Raw genomic sequence first — 16,646 nt, 5'->3', positions numbered from 1 at the left:
CAAAGTAGAAAGTATTTGTGAATCATAAAGGAAATGATATGTGCTTTTTAAAATATTTTTAAAAATCTTAACTTGAAAAATGTGATGTGCATTTCTATTGCGCCCCCTTGAGTCAATTCTTGTAGTATCATCTTTTGCTGCAATTACTGCAGCAAGGCTTTAGATGTATGTCTTTACCAGCTTTGCACATCTAGAAACTGACATTTTTGCCCATTCTTCTTTGCAAACCAGTTCTATCTCAGTGAGATTGGATGGACAGCAATTTCAAGTCTTGCTCCAGACTCTCAAGGGGACTTAGGTCTGGACTGTGACTGTGCCATTCAAATACATGTTTACAGTTTTTAACCTGCTGGAAGGTGAAACTGTGCCCTAGTATCTAGTATTTTGCAGCTTCTAACAGGTATTCCTCCAGGACTGCCTAATATTTAGCTCCATCTGCTTCACATTATCTCTGACCAGTTGATGAAATGCATCCCTGCAGCATGATGCTGCTACCATGATGTTTGACGGTGAGGAAGGTGTTTTTGGGTGATGCACAGTGTTAGTTTTCTGCCACACATAGTGTTTTGCACAAAGCCCCAAAAGTTCTACTTTAGTCTCATCAAAGTACCTGCTTCTACATACTAGCCGTGTCCCCTTCATGACTTTTTACAAACCACAAACAGGAATTCTTATGGCTTCCTTTTAAAAAACATTTTTCTTCTTGGGACTCTTCCTGTGGCCATATTTGATGCATATACGACTAATAGTTGTCATGTGGACAGATTCTTCTATCTGAGCTATGGATCTCTAAAGTTCTTCCATAGTAGTTCTGGGCTTCTTCTTTAATCAGTGCTTTCCTTGCTTGATTTGTCAGTTTAATTGGACGGCCATATCTTCGAAGGTTTGCAGTTGTGCCATACTCCTTTCCGTTTTGGATGATGGATTTAACAATGTTCCATGAGATGTTCGGAGCTTGGGATTTTTTTTATAACTTAACCCTTCTTTACCCTCCTCTACATCTTTTTCTCTGATGAATCTGGTGTGTTCCTTTGTTTTCATTATGCTGTTTCATTCCTAAATAAACCTCTGAGGCATTCAAAGCTGTAGTTATACTAAGAATAAATTACAACACATGTGGATTCAATTTACTAATTATGTGACTTCTGGAGGCAATTGGTCAGTCAGGTTTTTAATTAGGGGTATCCGACTATAGGGGGTTGAATGCAAATACATATAACAATTTTCAGATTTATATTATTAAAATAATTATAAAATCATGTGTATTTTCCTTTATAATCGCTAATTTGTGTTGGTATATCACATAAAATCCCTATAAAAAAGTTTGTGGATATAAGGTGAAAAAATATGGAAAAGCTCACAAAGTATGAAAAAATAAGAAAAATTGGAAGGACAAGGCTGCCAGCTCTGTGAGATAAGATCTGGAGATGTTTGTGATGATGAATAGCTGCAGTTCTGCAATAGTTTTTCAGTATTTGCATGAGATCAGAGAGGAGAAGAGGTCACATTTCTTTCTTCCTACATGATTTTTCCTGCTTATGATTTGGTCAACTTCATGCAGGGGAAGAAGTACACACCTCATACATTAATCTTTGGTAACACCCAGTTGAATTATAGCATAAATTATGGACTAAACTTTACAAGCCAATATCTCAGCAATGATGAGAAGTTAAACAGTTAAACATATGTTTTATTGAGCTCCGCAGATATTATTCCATATGGTCAATTTAATATGCTCGAGCTGGTAAAGGGTACTCTTTAAGAGGATAGAGTGTAGGTCTCTTTTGTACTACCTGACATAACACAAGCTGACTAGTCCTGGTGAAAGTGCTCTTTATTACTGAGCTATTGATCATATACCGTATATTTGTTAAAAATTTACAGTCTTCCAAACTCAGATCTCTTTTACTGAATATCAGGAGATGGACATTAGTGATGAGCGAATATACTCGTTACTCGAGATTTCCGGAGCACGCTCGAGTGTCCTCTGAGTATTTTCTAGTGCTCAGAGATTTAGTTTTTATTGCCGCAGCTGAATGATTTACATCTGTTTGCCAGCATAAGTACATGTGGGGGTTGCCTGGTTGCTAGGGAATCCCCACATGTACTTATGCTGGCTAACAGATGTAAATTATTCAGCTGCGGCGAAGAAAACTAAATCTCCGAGCACTAAAAAATACTTGGAGGACCCCCGAGCATGCTCGGGAAATCTCGAGTAACGAGTATATTCGCTCATCACTAATGGACATATCATATAGTATCATATGCTGGCTTCATTTACAGTAGCTTACCACTCCAGAACAAATATCTACACAATCAGTGAAGTAAAAGAAAATTAGTGAATGTAGAAAAGAAGCCTGTAGATTAAAGATCACAATAACTTCTGCATAATACAAACAATCTAGGCAGTCAGAATTAGAAACATATAACGCAGTGTTCTCATGTAGCTTCTTACTCAGATTTCTGACATCTGCAATTCTGACATGAGTGCAGGAAACTGAGAATAGAAAAAAAATGCCATACTTCTGCTCTGTTCTTCCTTAATAACTGGTATAAAGTAAGTCAATGATTGAGTTGCTGGCAGTGTAAAAATTAGAAAAGTACTCAAATTCAGTATTTAAAGGAACGCTATAAACAAAAGTGACATTTCTTTTAATCAAATCATTTGTTACATGAATTTTTAAAAAATATTCTGCATTGTATTTTTTATATCAAAATTTTTAATTACAGTAAAAACAACATTGGTAATCTTTCAATTTTCACATGCGCCTCTATGGATATTGTACAGTAGATTCCTTTTAGAAAGAGTTTTCAGCAAACTTTTTGAAGCGCTGTTTATACTGATGAACTGACAGCATGAAATGACCATAAATCAGTAAAGTTTTACCTATTGGCGGTCATTTGAACACCTTTTTACACAAGCAAACGAAAGAAAATAATGCGCACTGATTGATCTATGCTGTTCTCTGCAGTGCAAGACCTGTTTACATAGGATGATGCACCTCCGAGAATGATAACCTTTTATGCAGCATAGAAGATAATTCCACCCAATTAACAAGAGTTTTGCATTTACACTGTAAGATAATCGTGAAACAAGTATAAATGTTTCTTAGTCATCTCAGACTGGATTGCAATGAAATGTACCACCTCAATACACAGCTGATATTAAAGTATCCAAAATTCACAATATGCAACTTTGTTAACCATTGCACAGTCTATTTAGATTATTAAAGGGAATTTGTAAGTTGGATAAAATTGCCTAATCCATCTAGAGTGGGGAAAATAAGTATTGGATACACTGTCGATTTTGCAAATGTTCCCACCTACAAAGAATGGAGAGGTCTGTAATTTTTGTCTTAGTACACTCCAACTGTGAGAGACAGAATCATAAAAAATCCAGAAAATCACATTATATGCTTTTTTTATATAAAATAAGTATGTGATACAATAGAAAAAAGAACTTAATATTTGGTGCAGAAACTTTTGTTTGCAATTTCAGAGGTCAGACATTTCCTATAGTTCTTGACCAAGTTTGCACACACTATAGCAGGGATTTTGGCTACACCTCCATACAGATCTTCTCCAGATTTTTCAGGTTTCGTGCCTGTCGATGTGCAACATTGAATTTCAGTTCCCGCTAAAGATTTTCTATTGGATTCAGGTCTGGGGACTGGCTAGGCCACTCGAGGACCTTGAAATGCTTCTTACAGAGCCACTTAGTTGTCATGGCTGTGTGTTTCATTGTCATGCTGGAAGACCCAGCCACGACCCCTCTTCATTGATTTTACTGAGGGAAGGAGATTATTGACCAAAATCTTGTGATACATGACCCCATCCATCCACCCTTCAATATGGTGCAGTCGTCCTGTCCCCTTTGCAGAAAAGCACACCCAACGTATGATGTTTTGTCCACCTTGCTTCACAGTTGGGACAGTGTTCTTGGGATTGTACTCATCCTTTTTCTTCCTCCAAACACAGCAAGTGGAGTTGATACCAAAAAATTCTATTTTGATCTCTTCTGACCACATGACCTTCTTCCATGCCTCCTCTGGATCATCCAGATGGTCATTGGCGAACTTCAAATGGATCTGAAGATGTGCTGGTGTTAGCAGGGAGACCTTGTAACCCTATGAAGAATTGAGTTCAAAAATACTTCAATGAGCAAATCAACAACATGGTTAAAATTAAAGCTATGGGATTTTAAAAACAGAACCACAGTGGGAAAAATGACATGACAGAGATGATAAACACAGGCAATAAAGAATAATATGTAATATGAAGTACTAATATTTTACAGGAATGGGAAATAAATGCATAATGATGTGATTGCAAGGCATGATATAAATACATGCATACACATAGTACACCAAATGATATAGTAATGACCAAGTGCCAGTGTAAAACATAGCATAAATAATTTGGATAGAAACATGTGGATCAGAGCAAAAAACACAAAGTGCATAACTTTAATGTTAATTCACAGCCATAGAAGAAGTTAAAGTGCTTAATGCAATATTAAGTAAATATGATTTTAAGCACAAAATATTATTATATAAAGTGCAAAAAATGGAATCATGTCATAATCTTCCTGTATCACTGCTATGGTGTCAGCCGTTATATTGCAGCATTAAGCATAAGTGGTTGAAAAATCACAGGTTCCCTAAGGGGACTAATAAAAAAATCCTTTTTAAAAATATGAAAACTAATAGGAAAAAATAATAATTATCCTAAACAGTTAGCTCTGTAGTGAGAAAAAATTAAAATGCCAAAAATTATATATTTTCAGTCACGCAACATGACAAAAAAGTATCAATTAAAGGAAAAGCAATAAAATAATCATATGTAACCTAAAACGGTCTCAGTAAAAATGTCAGTTCTTCATGCAATAAAAAGTCTTCATAAGCTAAAAAATGAAAAAAGTGTATGTTCTCAAAAATGGCAACACAAGTAAAAATGTATTAATTTTTTAATGAATTTTTGATGTAAAGGAAAAGTATATACAAGTTTGGCATCACCACAATCTTACTTACCAGGAGAATCATATTGCTGGGTCATTTTTATAGTAAACCGAATGCCGTCAAAATAAAATCCAAAAAACAATTGTTTTTTTTTACACTATTTTCCATATTTGTAATTTTTATCTTTTCGATCATTACATTGAAAAGTAAAAATAATGATGACATTGAATATTACAACTTCACCTGACAAAAATAAGCCCTCATCTAGCTATATCAATAACAAAATAAAATATGACACTTGAAAGAAGGCGAAAAATGAACAAAAAAAGTCACCCAGTTGGGGTTGAAGAGAACATTTTATGATGATAGTTTCCCTTTCAAATTTTTGTCATTACAACTTTTTTAATTTGCTTTTAAATATCGCTAGAGAAATAAAATGTATACAGCTGCACAAATGGTAGGCTACAAATAATAAGGTAAACTGAAATTCTGGATATTTTCAATTAATAAATTACCAAAACAATCATACAGTAGCTTAAACTGAATCAAAATAAAAATGTATGCTACAATACAAAATAGAATGTGAGGCCATTAAAAACAAAAATATTCCGTTTTCTTAGTCTTCTCAATTTTGTAACTTGCAAAGTTACAAGGGTGAATCAGTCAAGAAAAGACAAAATGAGCAAAGTGCTGTGCAATGTTATACATAAAAACATTTCCAATTTGTCGAAAAAACAGCATAAATAACGTTATCCTAGATGCTCCTCAGTGACCCTGTGACACCAGAGGAAATAAATTCTAAAGTATTTACAAGTCATATTTCCTTCACTATGAATGTGACAATGCTTCAAATCCTTGGTATGAATGTGATTTTCAGCACAGTGTGAAGCACAGAGTGCATCTAAATTGTTTATTGGGAGATGTAAAAATTGGTTTGCTTCCCAAAGCATTTGACAGATCTTCATCATATTTCTTTCAGTGAACAAGAAACTTTTTTCAGACCATTTTTCCAAACAATAACAAATCGTATATTTCAGCAAAAGACAATTGAATATTTCTTGATTTTTCTCCATGTCACTCTGTCTTTTAACTTAGCAACTTTTTTCCTTTTTCTCCAACAGCTTCACTCTGATGTGGACGTAGGAGAAAATAGCATCAAATATGTTTTGACGGGTGAGGGGGCTGGTTCCATTTTCAATATTGATGAAAATACTGGAGACATTCATGCAACAAAGAGGTTGGATCGAGAAGAACAAGCTTACTATACTTTAAGAGCACAAGCTATTGACAGGCAAACAAATAGACCGGTGGAGCCTGAATCTGAATTTGTCATTAAAGTGCAAGATATAAATGACAATGAACCAAAATTTCTGGATGGTCCCTATACTGCTGGCATTCCTGAAATGTCTCCTGTTGGTAAGAAACAAAAAAAGAAATCAAACCTGTAATAGAAGCTTACAGAATAGAAGTATATTTGTTTTTCTGCTCCTAATATCTTTTGTTTTAACCTTTCCATCCATAACAAGCAAAACTGTAGCCCTCCCATACATTGACTGGTTCACTAGACTTAATTCCCGAGAGAACTGTATTTTCAAACTGAGCAGCATGAAACTGTCAAAGAAAATCTGATTGGACAAGGCTGTGACTTGTCCAATAATCTGACAATTCCACGCAGCACCTTTCATAGTCAATGTTCTCGGTTCCACCTAATTACCAATTCAGTGATACAACAGCATAAAAAAACGCTGCTTACTGTTAAAGTCAATGCTGCGAAGTTAGGTTCTATGTTATTCCAACTTAGAGGTATTGTAACAGTGAATATTTTAAGAACTGAGCATTCACAGCATTAACTTGTTCCATAAATATAAGCGTAATACAATTTGTATGCAAAATTTATTTTGTTTCTTATGTTGTAGTTGCTTTCTTTTATAGACTCATGAATATGTACCATTAAAATGTGATTAATATGCACCTTTTCTCATGCATATGTATTTTGGAGGCAACCATTTTGTATTCATAGAAATAAAACTTCACCAGAAGCACATTTACTGGAAACTAGATACATCATTAAAGACATAGCAGTCAGTCTAATAACCAGAAATTAATGAATTAACATCTTGCTTCTCATGAATATCTAGAACGCAAAATTGCTGTATTCAATTCCATTTTAATCTCACTTTTGAAACATCTATCTCAAGTGAAGCTGAGAATTACAATAGGGTTATGTTGAATTATTTTGTAAATAATTAAATTTAATTGGTTTTACTTATGTGATTTATATTAGTTGATACACAGAACATCAATGTCCAAATAACATGTACTCTGCATATTCCATCAGTGTTTCCAGAGTTACAATAATATAAATTCACAATGTACTGCTGTAGATTGAAATTTGCCCAACTGATAGCCAATACTATTTTATTAAGGAACTTCGGTGATGCAAGTAACAGCGACAGATGCCGATGATCCTACATATGGAAATAGCGCTCGAGTTATATATAGCATTCTTCAAGGTCAGCCATATTTTTCCGTGGAGCCAAAGACAGGTAAGGATTAATATGTTTACCCTGTGAAACACAGAAGACCTGAACATGTACTAAATAGTTATTAAACTGTCTGATAAAAGTACCTATTCAAAGATATGAGCATTGTATTTTTTTTATTATTTTTCCTAGATAAGCATTAATATATTCCTTTAAGCAGCCATATATTAACCTTAAAGCATTATTGTCACTGACCCAGATAATGGGACTCTAAAATGTCTTGTTGGAATAGAGCAGTGACCATTCAGTGCTATCTTATCTCCAGCAATCCCATTGACAATTAATTGAGTTGTAGTCTGTATTTGTGGCCATTGTTTAATTCCAAAGTGGCATTATAACTAGTGATGAGCGAATACACTCGTTACTCGAGATTTCTCAAGCATGCTCGGGGGTCCTCCGAGTATTTTTTAGTGCTTGGAGATTTAGTTTTTCTTGCCGCAGCTGAATGATTTACATCTGTTAGCCTGCATAAGTACATGTGGGGGTTGCCTGATTGCTAGGGAATCCCCACATGCACTTATGTTGGCTAACAGATGTAAATCATTCAGCTGCGGCAATAAAAACTAAATCTCCGAGCATTAAAAAATACTCGGAGGACCCCCGAACGTGCTCGAGAAATCTCAAGTAACGAGTATATTCGCTCATCACTAATTATAACCCCTTAGTGACAGAGCCAAATTTTTGAAATCTGACCAGTGTCACTTTATGTGGTAACTAGCTGTTTCCAGCCAGCTAACGCTCGGCATGCTCATTGCTATCTAATTAAAGCTGCTAGTGATTAAAATAAAGTAAATAATGACAACATTTAATAGCGCTTACGCAGGTGGTAAATTAACTTAAAATGAACTTAATAACAATAATAATAATTAAAAATCAGAATAATACTAATACATTTTATTCACAGTGTAAAATCAAAAGCAAACTAGATTAATGTGGTAATGTGTGGGGACAGAGCTTCGTGTGGTAACGTGTGGGGACGCAGCCTCGTGTAGTAATGTGTGAGGATGGAGCCTCATGTGGTAATGTGGGGGGATGGAGCCTCGTGTTGTAATGTAGAGGGACGGAGCCTCGTATGGTAATGTGTGGGGATGGAGCCTCGTGTGGTAATGTGTGAGGATAAAGCCTCGTATGGTAATGTGTGGGGACAGAGCCTCATGTGGTATTGTGTGAGGACGGAGCCTCGTGTGGTAATGTGTGGGTACAGAGCCTCATGTGGTAATCTGGGGGGAAGCAGCCTCATGTGGTAATGCGTGGGTACGGAGCCTCGTGTGGTAATGTGTGAGGATGGAGCCTCGTGTGGTAATATGTGGGGATGAAGCCTCGAGAGGTAATGTGTGGGGACAGAACCTCGTGTGGTAATGTGTGAGGATGGAGCCTTGTGCGGTAATGTGTGGGGACGGAGCCTTGTGTGGTAATGTGTGAGGACGGAGCCTCATGTGGTAATGTGTGAGGACGGAGCCTCGTGTGGTAATGTGTGAGGACAGAGCATCGTGTGGTAATGTGTGGGGACAGAGCCTCGTGTAGTAATGTGGGGGGATGGAGCCTCATGTGGTAATGTGTGGGGACGGAGCCTCGTGTGGTAATGTGGGGGGGCGGGATTATGTGTGGTAATATGGTGGGGGGGCAGGATTATGTGTGGTAATGTAGTGGGGGGTGGAAACATGTGTGGTAATGTGGTGGGGGGCGGGATTATGTCTGGTAATGTGGTAAGGGGGCGGGATTATGTGTGTTAATGTGGTAGGCGGGATTATGTGTGGTAATGTGGTGGGGGTGGGATTGTGTGTGGTAATGTGGTGGGGGGCGGGATTATGTGTGGTAATATGGTGGAGGGGTGGGATTATGTGTGGTAATGTGGTGGGGGGTGGAAACGTGTGTGGTAATGTGGTGGGGGGTGGGATTATGTGTGGTAATGTGGTGAGGGGGCGGGATTATGTGTGTTAATGTGGTGAGCGGGATTATGTGTGGTAATGTGGTGGGAAGCAGGATTATGTGTGGTAATGTGGTGGGGGGCGGGATTATGTGTGGTAATGTGGTGGGGAGGCGAGATTATGTGTGGTAATTTGAGGCGGAGCTACTGTGCAGTGTGCGGGATTATCTGTGATAATGTGGTGGGGGGTGGGATTATGTGTGGTGATGGGGTGGGGGCAGAGCTACTGTGCAGGGGGTGGAATTATCTGTGGTAATGTGGTGGGGGGCGGGATTATGTGTGGTGATGTGGTGGGGGGGCAGGATTATGTGTGGTAATGTGGTGGGGGGCGGGATTATGTGTGGTAATGTGTGGGGGGCGGGATTATGTGTGGTAATGTGGTGGGGGGCAGGATTATGTGTGGTAATGTGGTGGGGGGGCGGGATTATGTGTGGTAATGTGGTGGGGGGCGGGATTATGTGTGGTAATGTGGTGGGGGGTGGGATTAGGTGTGGTTATGTTGTGGGGGGTGGGATTATGGGTGGTAATGTGGTGGGGGTCAGGATTATGTGTGATAATGTGGTGGGGGGCAGGACTATTTGTAGTAATGTGGTGGGGGGCAAGATTATGTGTGGTGATGGGGTGGGGGTGGAGCTACTGTGCAGGAGGCATGATTATCTGTGGCAATGTGGTGGGGGGGCGGGATTATGTGTGGTAATGTGGTGGTTGGCAGTATTATGTGTGGTAATGTGGTGGGGGCAGGATTATGTGTGTTAATGTGGTAGGGGGCGGGATTATGTGTGGTAATGTGGTGGGGGGCAGGATTATGTGTGGTAATGTAGTGGGGGGCGGGATTATGTGTGGTAATGTGGTGGGGGGCGGGATTATGTGTGGTAATGTGGTGGGGGGCGGGATTATGTGTGGTAATGTGGTGGGGGCGGGATTATGTGTGATAATGTGGTGGGGGGCAGGATTATGTGTGGTAATGTCATGGGGGGCGGGATTATGTGTGGTGATGGGGTGGGGGCAGAGCTACTGTGCAGGGGGTGGGATTATCTGTGTTAATGTGGTGGGGGGCAGGATTATGTGTGGTATTGTGGGGGGGCGGGATTATGTGTGGTAATGTGGTGGGGGGTGGGATTATGTGTGGTAACGTGGTGGGTGGGTGGGATTATGTGTGGTAATGTGGTGGGGGCAGGATTATGTGTGGTAATGTGGTGGGGGTGGGATTATGTGTGGTAATGTGGAGGGGGTGGGATTATGTGGTAATGTGGTGGGGGGCGGGACTATGTGTGGTAATGTGGTGGGGGCAGGATTATGTGTGGTAATGTGGTGGGGGGCGGGATTATGTGTGGTAATGTGGAGGGGGCGGGATTATGTGTGGTAATATGGTGGGGGTGAGATTATGTGTGGTAATGTGGTGGGGGGGCGGGATTATGTGTGGCAATGTGGTGGGGGCGGGATTATGTGTGGTAATGTGGTGGGGGGGCAGGATTATGTGTGGTAATGTGGTGGGGGGCGGGATTATGTGTGGTAATGTGGTGGGGAGGCGGGATTATGTGTGGTAATGTGGTGGGGGCGGGATTATGTGTGGTAATGTGGTGGGGGGCAGGATTATTTGTGGTAATGTGGTGGGGGGGCGGGATTATGTGTGGTGATGTGTGTGGGGCGGGATTGTGTGTGGTAATGTGGTGGGAGCGGGATTGTGTGTAATAATGGGGTGGGGGCGGGATTATGTGTGTTGATGTGTGGAGGGTGGAGCTACTGTGCAGGGGGCGGGATTAGCAAGTAATCACGATGCCTCTTAAATTTAGGTCAATATGTTTTGTGTTTATTTATAAAAAATGTAAAAAATTTGACAAAAATGCAAAAAAATGTGCAATTTTCAAACTTTGAATGATTATCCCTTAAATCCAGATAGTCATACCAAAGAAAAACATGAATAAAAAACATTTCCCTCCTGTCAGCTTTACATCAGCACCATTTGTTAAATGCTATTTTATTTTGTTTGCATTTTAGGAGGTTTAAAAATGTAGCTGTAATTTTTCATTTTTTTCAAGGAAATGTACAAAATTTATTTTTTTAAGGACCTATCCAGGTTTGAAGTGACTTTGAGGGTCCTGTATTTTGGAAGACCCCCAAAAGTGATGCCATTTTATAAACAGCACACCTCAACATATTGAATACTGCTATCAGGTAGTTTATTATCAATTCAGGTTATTTTAGGAATTAAAGGGAACCGGTCACCCCCCCTAGGCGTTTGTAACTAAAAGAGCCACCTTGTGCAGCACTAATGCTGCATTCTGACAAGATGGGTCTTTTAGTTCTGGGTGCTGTAACTGCAGAAATAATCTTTTTTGAAATTTGTCCCTCAGATCTTGAAATAGTCCTGGGGGCAGATCTTTCCCCCCTAATCCAGACGCACCACAGCCGTCACTCATGGCCTCTTGGTGCCGGACGCCACCTCCTCAGCATTATTCAATTGTCCTGGCCCCTGCGCAGTCATCTTATGCCTTAAGCATGCACAGTTAGCACTGTCCATCCACTTACATCACTTGATGTCTTGATTATTGTGCCTGAGAGGACTCGCGGCCCGAGATCCCACCCCGCAGTCTCTTCTTTTTTATTCACACTGCGGGGCCGGGATTCTTGGGCATGCGCAGTATTTATCTTCTGCTCTCCCTCATCTCCCTCCATCTTCCTCATACTGTGCAGCATCAGAGGAATCGTCAGACCTGCTGGTAAGCTTAATTAGAGATGGGCGAACACAAACTGGAAAGTTAGGGGTCAGAACCAGATACCAAGTCCAAGGAAGGACCCCAAACATGGACAACTCACACAAATCCATATTACAGTTTGAGATTGACAGCCCCTCAAGCTTTCCTGTGTGGGCACTTCCAGGTCAATCACAACCATGTCAAGTATTGGCATTACTGTGATTGGCCAGGCACGCTGTGTAAAAAAAAAAATCCAAAAGCTAACCCAGTGAGTGAAAAGTGATAAAGAGACACAGAAAAAGTCCCTTAATTGAACAAAACACATAGAAAAAGTCATTTAATTGAAGAAAAAACTCCCCAACAAATCCCCACTTTTCCCCACTCATTTAAATAAAAATCAAAAAATCAAAGTAATCCTCACCTGTCCAAAGAGAATCCATAATAATGAGGCAGCTTTGAACTGAGATAACCTTACTGAGGGCACCTGAGTTCATAGTAGCTGGATTTCACGCTGCCCAGCTCCAGTGCCGGACTGATGAACGACCATGAGTCCAGCACTCGGCACTCCGGCACTCATTACTCCAGCACTACAGCTGTCATGATACCCAGGTAACCATAAAGCTTACCAGAGTTCACATTCACTGGGTCTCCTGGCAGCTTTGAGACCCGGAAACCTTAAGGGAGACTGTAGGGGAAAAATTTGAGGATACTGGAATTTCCAGCTACTGGTATGCCTGGAGACTGTGAACTAAGGTTACCTTGTGCATTTTACTGTATATGTTATTAAATAAATAATTAAATGAAAAAAAGATGTTAGTTTCCCCTATTGTAATAACTAGCAAAGGAAAAGCAGACAGCTGGGGGCTGGCATTATTATTCAGGGAAGGGGCAAATATTCATAATGGTTCCCAGCCCATTAACCCCTTTCTTCCATTGGACATACTATTCCGTCCATGTGGGTTTGGCCCTACTTCCCAAGGATGGAATAGTACGTCCAGAGCGATTGGCTGCGCTCACGGGGGGAGCGTGGCCAATCGCGGCCGGGTGTCAGCTGACTATCACAGCTGACTTCCGGCACTATGTGTCAGGAGCTGTCACGGACCTCCCCTGGCACATAAACCCCCGGCACACTGCGATCAAACAGGATCGCAGTGTTCCGGCGGTATAGGGAAGCATCACGCAGGGAGGGGCTCCCTGTGGGCTTCCCTGAGACCCTCGGAGCAACACAATGTGATCGCGTTGCTGCGAGGGTCTCTTACCTCCTCCTCCCTGCAGGCCCAGATCCAAAATGGCCGCGGGGCTGCATCCAGGTCCTGCAGGGAGGTGGCTTCACAGCGCCTGCTCAGAGCAGGTGCCGAGAAGCCTCCTTGCTGTGCATGTCAGATCGCTGATCTGACACAGTGCACAGCAAAGTGTCAGATCAGAGATCTGTCACTTTACTGTGATGTCCCCCCCGGGGCAAAGAAAAAAAGTAAAAAAAAAAAAAATTACATGTGTGCAAAAAAAATCCTAAATAAATAATAATAAAAAAAAATATTGTTCCAATAAATACATTCCTTTATCTAAATAATAAAAAAAACAATAAAAGTACACATATTTAGTATCGCCGCATCCGTAACGACCCAATCTATAAACTGTCCCACTAGTTAACCCCTTCAGTGAACACCATTAAAAAAGACAAAAAACAACGCTTTATTATCATACTGCCGAACAAAAAGTGGAATAACACGCAATCGAAAAGACTGATATAAATAACCATGGTACAGCTGAAAACGTCATCTTGTCCCGCAAAAAAGAAGCTGCCATACAGCATCATCAGCAGAAAAATAAAAAAGTTATAGTCCTCAGAATAAAGTAATGCAAAAATAATTATTTTTTCTATAAAAGTTTTTATCGTATAAAAGCGCCAAAACATAAAAAAATATAAATGAGGTATCACTGTAATCGTACTGACCCGAAGAATAAAACTGCTGTATCCATTTTACCAAACGCGGAATGGTATAAACACCCCCCCAAAAAGAAATTCATAAATAGCTGGTTGTTGGTCATTCTGCCTCACAAAAAAACGGAATAAAAAGCGATCAAAAAATGTCACGTGTCCGAAAGTGTTACCAATAAAAACGTCAACTCGTCCCGCAAAAAACAAGACCTTACAAGGCTCTGTGGACCAAACTATGGAAAAATTATAGCTCTCAAAATGTGGTAAAGCAAAAAATATTTTTTGCAATAAAAAGCGTCTTTAAGTGTGTGACGTCTGGCAATCATAAAAATCCGCTAAAAAACCCACTATAAAAGTAAATCAAACCCCCTTTCATCACCCCCTAAGTTAGGGAAAAATTACAAAATAAAAAAATATATTTATTTCCATTTTCCCATTAGGGTTAGGGCTAGGGTTAGGGTTAGGGCTAGGGTTAAGGCTAGGGTTAGTGTTAGGGCTAGGTTTAGGGTTAGGGTTGGCGCTAGAGTTAGGGCTACAGTTAGGGTTTGGGCTAAAGTTAGGGATGGGGCTAAAAATAGAGTTAGGGTTGGGGCTAAAGTTAGGGTTAGGGTTTGGATTACATTTACGGTTGGGATTAGGGTTACCGTTGAGATTAGGGTTAGGGGTGTGTTTGGATTAGGGTTTCAGTTATAATTGGGGGGTTTCCACTATTTAGGCACATCAGGGGCTCTCCAAACGTGACATGGCGTCCTATCTCAATTCCAGCCAATTCTGCGTTGAAAAAGTAAAACAGTGCTCCTTCCCTTCTGAGCTCTCCCGTGTGCCCAAACAGGGGTTTACCCCAACATATGGGGTATCAGCGTACTCAGGACACATTGATCAACAACTCTTGGGGTCCAATTTCTCCTGTTACCCTTGGGAAAATACAAAACTTGGGGTTAAAAAATAATTTTGGTGGAAAAAAAAAAGATTTCTTATTTTCACGGCTCTGCGTTATAAACTGTAGTGAAACACTTGGGGGTTCAGAATTCTCACAACACTTCTAGATAAGTTCCTTGGTGGGTATATTTTCCAATATGGGGTCACTTGTGGGGAGTTTCTACTGTTTAGGTACATTAGGAGCTCTGCAAATGCAATGTGATGCCTGCAGACCATTCCATTCAAGTCTGCATTCCAAATGGTGCTCCTTCCCTTCCGAGCTCTCCCATGCGGCCAAACGGTGGTTCCCGTCACATATGGGGTATCAGCGTACTCAGGACAAAGCGGACAATAACTTTTGGGGTTCAATTTCTCCTGTTACCCTTTGGAAAATACAAAACTGGGGGCTAAAAATAATTTTTGTGGGAAAACATTTTTTTTTATTTTTACGGCTCTACATTATAAACTTCTGTGAAGCACTTGGTGGGTCAAAGTGCTCACCATACATCTAGATAAGTTCCTTAGGGGGTCTACTTTCCAAAGTGGTGTTACGTGTGGGGGGTTTCAATGTTTAGGCACTTCAGTGGCTCTCCAAATGCAACATGGCGTCCCATCTCAATTCCTGTCAATTTTGCATTGAAAAGTCAAACGGCGCTCCTTCCGAGCTCTCCCTTGCGCCCAGTGGTTTACCCCCACATATGGGGTATCCGCGTACTCAGGACAAATTGTACAGCTTTTGGGGTCCAATTTCTTCTCTTACCCTTGAGAAAATAAAAAATGGGGGGGCGAAAGTTCATTTTTGTGAAAAAATATGATTTTTTATTTTTACGGCTCTGCATTATAAACTTCTGTGAAGCACTTGGTTGGTCAAAGTGCTCACCACACATCGAGATAAGTTCCTTATGGGGTCTACTTTCCAAAATGGTGTCACTTGTGAGGGGTTTCAATGTTTAGACACATCAGGGGCTCTCCAAACGCAACATGGCATTCCATCTCAATTTTAGTCAATTTTGCATTGAAAAGTCAAATGGCGCTCCTTCCCTTCCGAGCTCTGCCATGTGCCCAAACAGTAGTTTACCCCCACATATGGGGTATCGGCATACTGAGGACAAATTGTACAACAACTTTTAGGGTCCATTTTCTCCTGTTACCCTTGGTAAAATAAAACAAATTGGAGCTGAAGTAAATTTTTTGTGAAAAAAAGTAAAATGTTCATTTTTTTTTAAACATTCCAAAAATTCCTGTGAAAAACCTGAAGGGTTAATAAACTTTTTGAATGCGGTTTTGAGCACCTTGAGGGGTGCAGTTTTTAGAATGTTGTCACACTTGGTTATTTTTTATCATGTAGACCCCTCAAAATGACTTAAAATGTGATGTAGTCCCTAAAAAAAATGGTGTTGTAAAAATGAGAAATTGCTGGTCAACTTTTAACCCTTATAACTCCCTAACAAAAAAAACGTTTGATTCCAAAATTATGCTGATGTAAAGTAGACATGTGGGACATGTTACTTATTAAGTATTTTGTGTGACATATCTCTGATTTAAGGGCATAAAAATTCAAAGTTTGAAAATTGCGAAATTTTTAACATTTTTGCCAAATTTCCATTATTTTCACAAATAAACACAGGAAATATCAAAGAAATTTTACCACTTTCGTGAAGCCCA

The 16,646-nt window shown here is 40.0% G+C and overlaps 1 protein-coding gene across 3 annotated transcripts in view; it reads left to right on the top strand.

Moving 5' to 3' along the window:
• The window catches only part of LOC143782569 (cadherin-7), a 604,373-nt gene that overhangs the window by 368,503 nt on the left and 219,224 nt on the right, over positions 1-16,646 (top strand). For all 3 annotated transcript variants that reach the window (XM_077270126.1, XM_077270127.1, XM_077270128.1), the window contains exons 3-4: positions 6,080-6,374; positions 7,385-7,504. In XM_077270126.1, the coding sequence (XP_077126241.1) occupies positions 6,080-6,374; positions 7,385-7,504 (415 nt within the window). The remainder of the gene's footprint in view (positions 1-6,079; positions 6,375-7,384; positions 7,505-16,646) is intronic.

The sequence above is a fragment of the Ranitomeya variabilis genome, chromosome 6, assembly GCF_051348905.1.
Source record: "Ranitomeya variabilis isolate aRanVar5 chromosome 6, aRanVar5.hap1, whole genome shotgun sequence".
Lineage (NCBI taxonomy): Eukaryota > Metazoa > Chordata > Amphibia > Anura > Dendrobatidae > Ranitomeya > Ranitomeya variabilis.
Note: the sequence above shows the minus strand (reverse complement) of the source record. Positions and strands in the feature narration are given on the sequence as shown.